This window comes from Photinus pyralis, unplaced genomic scaffold, assembly GCF_008802855.1.
Source record: "Photinus pyralis isolate 1611_PpyrPB1 unplaced genomic scaffold, Ppyr1.3 Ppyr1.4_LG1, whole genome shotgun sequence".
NCBI lineage: Eukaryota > Metazoa > Arthropoda > Insecta > Coleoptera > Lampyridae > Photinus > Photinus pyralis.
In genome coordinates, this window is record NW_022170249.1 from 38,283,949 (window position 1) to 38,292,732 (window position 8,784).

The 8,784-nt window shown below is 35.7% G+C and overlaps 1 protein-coding gene across 1 annotated transcript; it reads right to left on the reverse strand.

Moving 5' to 3' along the window:
• Positions 1-2,833: 2,833 nt before the first annotated feature.
• Positions 2,834-8,360, reverse strand: LOC116178110. The gene is made up of 2 exons (XM_031497457.1): positions 5,866-8,360; positions 2,834-5,803 (listed from the first exon to the last, which is right to left on the reverse strand). Exons 1-2 carry the CDS (start codon positions 8,337-8,339, stop codon positions 5,689-5,691), a joined length of 2,589 nt encoding a protein of 862 aa, XP_031353317.1. The 5' UTR covers positions 8,340-8,360; the 3' UTR covers positions 2,834-5,688.
• Positions 8,361-8,784: the final 424 nt, after the last annotated feature.

Sequence of the window (8,784 nt, forward strand, 5' to 3'; positions counted from 1 at the left end):
ATGGACAAAAAAGAAAGAATGCAATATAAATTACACTAGAGATCCGCAATTTTTATCAATACAATTTAGAAATTCTACAATTGTATATGGTGCATTGACTAGAAGAAATTTTTTTAAAGAAGTTTTAAAGCACTTTAATGTTCCCTGACTTCTAAGTGTACTTGGAAGGACATTAAATAATTTAATGCCCATTGACGTGGGAGAATTATGGGCAAGTTTAAGTCTTGTTAAAGGGGTGATAAATTGTTGTTTATTGCGCGTGTTGTAATTATGAAAACTGCTATGGCGTAAGAAATGTTGCTGATTATGGAAAATAAAAGTTAACAATTCAAGTATATAGACTATAGAGTGATGAAAGTGTAACAATATTCAATTTTTTAAATATCGGGCGACACGAATCAAATTTCTTACTACCCGCAATACACCGGACTATTCGTTTTGTACCAGAAAAACATTTTTAGCCGCGCTTGACGAGCCCCAAACAATTATTCCATACGACAATCTGGATTGAATTTGAGCATAGTAATCATTTAAAGTATGGTTCACATCCATTAATTCTTTAAGATTCCGTATCTGGTAGCAATAAGTGTTTAGTCTTTTAATAAGATTTTCGCAGTGACATTTCCAATTTAAGTTTTGATCTACTTCCCAGTGCCTAGAATATTAATGTTTTTGTTGCTTGGTTATTTCCAAAAGTTGTAAACGGTAGCAAAAATGTTTTATTGTGATTTAAGAATAATTTGTTAAAATTAAACCAATTACTTAGCTTATTTAGAATCTCAACAGCTTTTGGATATATATTTTCTTGCTTCTTTCCGGATATTAATGCCATCGTATCATCCGCATATAAAACCAAGCAATTTAAGAACATGACAATATCATTAATAAATAATAAAAATAAAATAGGTCCTAAAACAGATCCTTGTGGAACCCCCATATTAACAGGCAAAGCTGTTGATAAAAATTTTGCAATAGTGGAATCGGTTTTAAATTTAATTTCTACTTGTTGACACCTTCCAGAGAGATATGATGAAAACCAATTGGCAACAAAGCTTCTGATACCGTAAGTATTTAATTTGTCCAACAGTAACAAGCGATCAACAGTATCAAAAGCCCTGCTGAGGTCACAAAATATAGCAAGGACATTCTGTTTTTTATCAAGAAGTGAAATGATGTCGTTAACAAAGGAGTTAATGGCAGTAATTGTCGATCTCGAATTGCAGAACCCGTGTTGTTTATTACTTACAATGTTATATTTAACAAGGTGACTATTTAGCCCTAACATGGCGTATTCAAAAACTTTTGACAGCGCCGAGCTAACAGAAATTGGTCTGTAATTTGAGCAATCTCGAGAGCAACCTTTTTTGTGAACGGGATGCACGGTTGACAGCTTAAGTTCTTTCGGGAAGACACCGTTTGAAAAATACATATTGACTAAATGTGTGACAGGTTTTATTATAATATGCAAACTTGACCTAACCAAAGAATTAGGTATATCATCGGGGCCCGAGGAATGTTTATTTTTTATGCTTTTTTTAAAACAATTTAATAATTCCGTTTCACTAAAAGGCAGTGCACACATACTTTCGCGAATAGTCATATTAGACTCAAAATTGCTAGTCGAATAAATGTTTCTTTTTATAGAACGTTGAATATTTTGAGGGCCATTAATAAAATTCTCATTAAAAGTATTTGCAATTGTTTGAGGATCGTCAATGATTGTTTCTGAATTTTTAAGAGTGATATTTTTGTGAGACTTTTCATTATTGTTAAGTATAGATATAAGGCTCCATACTGTTTTATTTTTATTGTCGGAGGATTTGATTAAGTTACCATAAAACGATTTCTTACAATTCATAATGTATTGCCGGTATTTACATTTGTGTGTTAAATAAAGTTTTTTAAGCGCGGGATACATTTTTTGGAGGTGGTAAAAGTTTTTAAGATCTTCGCTAAGCTTTTTAACGGTGCTGTTTACCCATCCTTTTTTTTACATATGAGGTATTACGTTTTAAAATTTCGGTCTCTGGGAACGATTAATTGAAATGAGAGACAAAAGTATTGTAAAATACAGTAAACGCATCATCGAATGTAGTAGCAGAATTTAAAGTTAGTCATTCAACGTCAACGGTCAAACCTCCCCGTCACATCGTGAATGAACTTTTGGTCCATGACTGTCTTGTTTCTCATTCTCTTTGTCATTTTTCTAATGTTTCTCTCCTCGTTCTAGTTGTACTCCTGCTCTCTACTCACAGCGTCATCTTATCTTCATATGTAGTTTGTCAAACTTGCTTTGTTTGGTATGTGCACCCCTCTCGACATGATCAACTGCAGCACAGCGTCATAAGCGATATTCCATAAAAGTGGCCCCAGCACCGCACCTTGGGGTACCCCTCCGTGGATCCGCACTGCAAATTTTGCTCTTGAGGGTAGCCTTGCTTGCACTGCATATTCTGTTCGTGAACTATCCTAATCAGGTCTAGTGGTGTTCCATTGCCTAGACGAACACCTAAGCAGGGACTGAATTGAAAGCGTTGTGCGTATCCAGAGAAGCCACAACCGCGCCTTCCCTGATCCTCCTGGTTTCTGCCATTGCCTTATCGCTAAGGAGTGTATGGATCGAAGCGCTTCTCTTGTTTCTACCTTTGCGAAAACCATATTTCTCCGCGGAAAACATAACCTCTTAATCTAGTCTCGACGCAATAATCCTTTCAAATAACTTTCCTAAATGACTAAGGATCGCTATAGATCTTACTGTCCCTGGCTGTTTATTGTCGATCGTTACAAGTAGTGGACTGTATATAACTTTTGGGTATGGTTGAAGAAAGCACTCTTGAACTACAACTGTTTATTGATTTACTACATACTACTTCAACCAAACGCTTAATACTACTCGAAGTGAATAATAATTTCTTTAGGGTGGCAACCGGTTAGGCCTTAACTTCTCCCTCCACTAATCATGGCCGTAACATACCGGCCGCCTTGAACAATGTAAATACATTTTCAAAATACATAAGATAGAACAAATAAACAAATACTTAGAACATAAATACAATGATAATAATATTATAGTCTACCTGTCTTTCGTAATTTACAAAAAAAATCCATGCATAAATATTTACAAAGTATTTGCAGGATTGTCATTTTCATTTGGGAAAATACATAATTTCGTCACTGCACGTTTTACTATTCTTTTGTTCACTAACACAGAGACTGCACGCACAATGTTGTCGGTGCCTGGGTGGAGCTCGGTGATACGTCCCATGTGCCATTGTAATGGTGGTGTATTTTCTTCTTTAAGAAGCACGATGGTCCCAACGTTTAGTTTTTGTTGAGCACTCTGCTTCCATTTGCTTCTGGTCTGAAGCTCACCAAGATATTCACGGTGCCAACGTGTCCAGAAGTGCTGCACAATTTTTTGTAGCCGCTCGAAATGTTTTAGCCTGTTCTCCTTAATGTTCATATAACTCCTTTCGGGTAGCGAAGTTAATGTACGTCCCAACAGGAAGTGAGCGGGTGTCAATGGAATTAATTCATCAGGTGTGGAAGAAAGAGGGCATAGGGGTCTGGAGTTAAGGATCGCTTCAATTTGAATAAGTACAGTAGCAAACTGTTCAAAATTTAGATGGGACTCTCCCATGACACGTTTTAAATGGTACTTTGTTCTTTTTACATTTGCCTTCCAAATACCCCCAAAATGAGGTGACCTTGCCGGAATAAAATGCCACGCAATATTTTCAGTTACCAAATAATTGTGGCAGAAATCAGACTCATTTTTCAAAAATTCATCAATTCTTTTTAATTCGCCACTTGCCCCAACAAAATTGGTGCCATTATCGCAATATATGTTAGCCGGTTTACCCCTCCTACCAATAAATCTTTTCAAAGTCGCAATAAAACAATCTGTCGTTAAATCAGAGACTGCTTCAAGGTGTATTGCCTTCGTGGACATACATATAAACAAGCACACATATCCTTTAATCAATTTAGCACCCCTTGCAGATCTAGTGCTTCTGTCGCGTAATTGAAAGGGTCCTATGAAATCGCATCCACTATTAATAAATGGGAAATATTGAGTGATTCGATAGGAAGGCAAATTACCCATGATATTGTTAGCCAAGTTGGGAGGATTTGCTCTGAAACATTTTACGCATTTATGCACCACGGAACGGCATAAATTACGTCCACCTATTGGCCAAAATTGTTCTCGAATTGACGCGAGCAACATTGTTGGACCGCAATGCAATAACTTCACGTGTAGCTGCTGTAATAGTAGAATTGTTAATTTATGCTTTTGAGGTAAGATAATAGGGTGTTTTTTATCGTGATCGCAATTTGACATCTGTATCCTACCCCCTACACGGATTATTTTGTTTTCATCTGTAAATGGATTTAAACTCAATAGTTGACTCTTTTTGTGCAAGTGCCCTTTCGTTAATAATTGGTCGTAGTCTTGGGGAAAGGCTTCCCTTTGAGCGAATTTAACGAGCCATTTTAAAGAATCTTTAAGTTCGTCACACGTTAAATTCATACGAGAATGATCTTTGCAGTCTTGTAATCGAAGAAAATCTTTCAAAGGCAATAAAGTTATCGTAAGTTGCTAAATGGATTATCACTCGTTGTTCTGGAATATTATCAATAGTTACATTTCGCTTCATTGTTTGAAAATGTATCTCCTCGCGTAACCATATTGGCCCTGACCACCAAAGTGTACAACTTTCCAGTTCTTCAATATTTATCCCGCGTGAGATTAAATCGGCTGGATTGTCTTTAGAGGCAACATGACGCCACTGATTTACGTTAGTTAACCCTTGAATTTCGCTAACCCTATTTGCTACAAACGTTTTCCACCTATTTGGGGACCCTTGAATCCAACAGAGTGTTACCTCAGAGTCCGTCCAATAATACACATTATCAATTTTTAAATCCATATCAGTTTTTACTCTTTCGGTTAATTGTGCCGCTAATAAAGCTCCGCATAGTTCTAGCCTCGGAAGAGTTATTTGTTTAAGTGGTGCTACGCGTGATTTTGCTGTTAACAATCTGGACAAAATTTGATTTGAACTATCCTTACTACGTAAATAAGCGCAAGCACCAAAGGCTCTCTCACTGGCATCGCTAAATACATGCAACTCAACATAATTATAGTTTGGAATTAAAACACATCGGGGAATCCTTATCGATCGTAACTTATGTAACTTACTCCTAAACTTGACCCATATTGTATATACATTTTGAGGAATTGCCTCGTCCCAGGAAAGGTTGGCCTGCCATAATTTTTGTATTAATATTTTGGCTGTTATTATTACTGGTCCTAAAAGTCCAAGAGGATCATAAATTTGTGAAATTATAGATAATACTGTGCGTTTTGAAATTACATGATTGGCAGAATAATCGAAAATGCTGTATTGAATTAAATCCTGCTCTGCATTCCAAATTAAGCCTAGTACCTTGTTCATATTGTTATCACCGATTTGGAGTATACTTGCATCTAAATTTTCATTACTATAAAATTGTCTACTTAATTGTTCGTTATTTGAACGCCATTTTCGTAGGTCAAACCCCCCGGAGGATAGAATTTTTGTTATATCGTTTTGTAATTGCAACATTTCGCATTCTGAATCGCTTCCAGTTAAAAGGTCGTCCATGTAAAAATCTCTTTTTATTACGCTACTTGCTACAGGAAATTTAGATTGATTTTCTAGTGCTATCTGATGTAGACAACGTACAGCAAGATATGGAGCTGACGCTGTTCCATAGGTGACTGTATTCAACTGGTAGCATTTCAGTTCTTCCTCGGGATCTGAACGCCAAAAGATTTGTTGCAAGGATCTTTGTGATTCATCTATAAGGATCATACGATACATTTTGGATACGTCAGCTGTCATCACATATTTGTATTTTCTGAATCGTAACACTATTGAAAAAAGCTCATTTTGGATTGTCGGACCTACAAATTGCACATCATTTAAACTTAAACCGCTGTCGGTTTTCATGCTCGCATCGAATACCACCCGAAGCTTAGTGGTAAGGCTAGACTCGCGAATAACTGCATGATGTGGTAACCAATAGCTAATTTTATTGTCATCGTCATTTGTAATCTCTGTCATGTGACCTAAGGCTTTATATTCGTCCATAAATTTGAGATAATCTAATCGTAATCGTTCATTTTTCATTAATCTACGCTCTAATGAGTAAAATCTACTTAATGCAAGCTCTCTTGAGTTTCCTAAATCGCTAAAATTGTTTTTTAGTGGAATTTTTACAATAAATCTGTTATCGCTGCTACGTTTTAAATTTTTGACAAAATGGGCTTCACAAAATTGTTCTGCTTCGGAAAATTTGGGCTTAGTGTTAATTTCTTCGACTGTCCAAAATTTCGTTAGTGTTTTATCGAGTGATTCATTATTGGGACTCTGGACTGCACAACAACTAATCGATTGCATGGAATCCTCTGCGTTGCCTAATTTTCCACCTAACACCCATCCTAATCGTGTTTTTTGTATAGTTACCGCGCATAATTGTACCTGTCCCACGCACATTAACTGCCAGAATATTACTGAGCCCAACAAAAGATCGATTGGTCCAGTCTTATGAAAATTAGGATCCGCTAAATTTAAATTCTGTGGAATTTTTAAATCATTTTTATTAAAAGTAATTATGGGTAAGTCATTGGTAATTTTTCTCAATACCAAGCACGAAATTGTGTTACTGTAGGTTCTGTTCAGAGAGAAAAATTTTACATTTACATATGATTGAACAGTAGTATTTGATTGACCAACTCCGGAAATTGCAAAATTTGTTTTATTAAATGGTAAACCTAATTTATTGGATAGCCCTTCTGTAATGAAATTGCTCATGGAACCGCTGTCAAGAAGTGCGCGACATTGATGGAAATTACCGAAAGAATCTTGGACATTAACTAATGCCGTTGATAATAGAACTTGAGATTGGAACACAATGTTATCGCTGGTATGCAAAACGCTTACTTGATTTGATAGTAAATTATTGTCAATTGTCCTTGTTGAAATGTTATTGTTACCAGAAGGATCACTACCATTTGCACCGCTTTCGTTTTGAGTACGACCAGAAAAATTACTTGAAATATTCGTATTGTCTAAATGTAGCAAAGTATTATGACGTCGGTTACATTTACGACAACCGGACGCCGTGCAGGTTTGTACCCCGTGATTGGGCCGTAAACAATTGTAACAAAGACGGTTGGCCTTCACCAAGTTAATCCTCTCTTTCGGTGTGCTTTTAACAAATGAATTGCATTGAAATATAGTATGCCCCTTTTTGCACAGGTAACAAATAGCTGAAATTGAGGGATTAGAACTAGATGACTCACTGGTTGGAATGTTAGACACATAACTATGCGCCTTTACCTTTAACTTCTTTTCAAAACTGGGTTTTTCTGTTTGATTTACGCAAATTTTTTCTAATACCTCACAACGCTGTTTTAAAAATTTGTTTACATCTTTAATTGACGGAATTTCACCTTCCTTTTCAAACAATTCCCATTCTCGTCGTGTCGATTGATCTAGTTTTGATGTCAACATGTAAATTATTAATGTATCCCAAGTATCTACCGGTTGCCCTAAGGTTTTTAAACAACGTAAATTCTTTGTGAAAGTATCGAACATATTCCTTAAATCGACATGAGATTCCTTTGTTAAGGAAGGATATTCAAAAATTGATCGAAGATGACTGTAAATTATTAACTCTTTTTGTTCATACCTTTCACTAAGCATTTTCCATGCGATTTCATAGTTTTCCGCGGTTATTTGCATTGATTCAATGATATGTAATGCATCTTTTTGTAAACATGACCTTAAGTAATAAAATTTTTGAATTGATGATATGCCCGCGTTATCGTTTATTAAAGCCTTAAAGCAATCTCGAAATTCAACCCATTCCTCATATTTCCCTGTAAACTTTGGCAGATTTATAATAGGAAGTTTTATTTGTTGCAATGCTTGATTTAAACCAATAGAAGAGGTTGTAGAATTGGAATCTGAAGAATTTTGTTGATGCAATGACTCATAAGAAGAAATTAAGTGCTTAATGTCCCTCATTAGTGAATAATAGTTTGTTTCGAATTGATCTCGTTCAATTTCATCTATAACGCCTGGTGGTTCACTAAACGTCTCAATTTCTTCCTGAATTGATTCAAATTTGTCTAGAGTCGATTCTATTTTTGATAGTCTAATGTTTAATTCGGCAACCACCTTTGAATCAACATCCCCCGGATCTATTTTATTGACATAGTTAGCGGCTCTAGTTATTAATGATTTTATATTACCGCGTTGAGTTTTTAATTTAACTAGATCCGTCATCGTAATTATACTAATTAAAAATAGGCATGAAAATCGAACAAAGTACCATAACACGAATACAAAATCAAATAAATGGTTGCGTTAAATGCGTCAAATTGTAGCATGTGAAAGTTAGGAATTAATAGAATTTGGAAATGACTCACTCTTTATTGTTGGGTTTAATTGTTCTGCCTTATTGCTTCAGGCATCCGTGGTCGTATTCTTCGCCCCAAGGTTGTCGTCGAATTCCAAAGATGAAGGGTGATGATTGTTGCTAATTAATTTCTAATGTTCTGATTGTAGAATACGGCTCGAAGTTACCATGTTTATTGTCGATCGTTACAAGTAGTGGACTGTATATAACTTTTGGGTATGGTTGAAGAAAGCACTCTTGAACTACAACTGTTTATTGATTTACTACATACTACTTCAACCAAACGCTTAATACTACTCGAAGTGAATAATA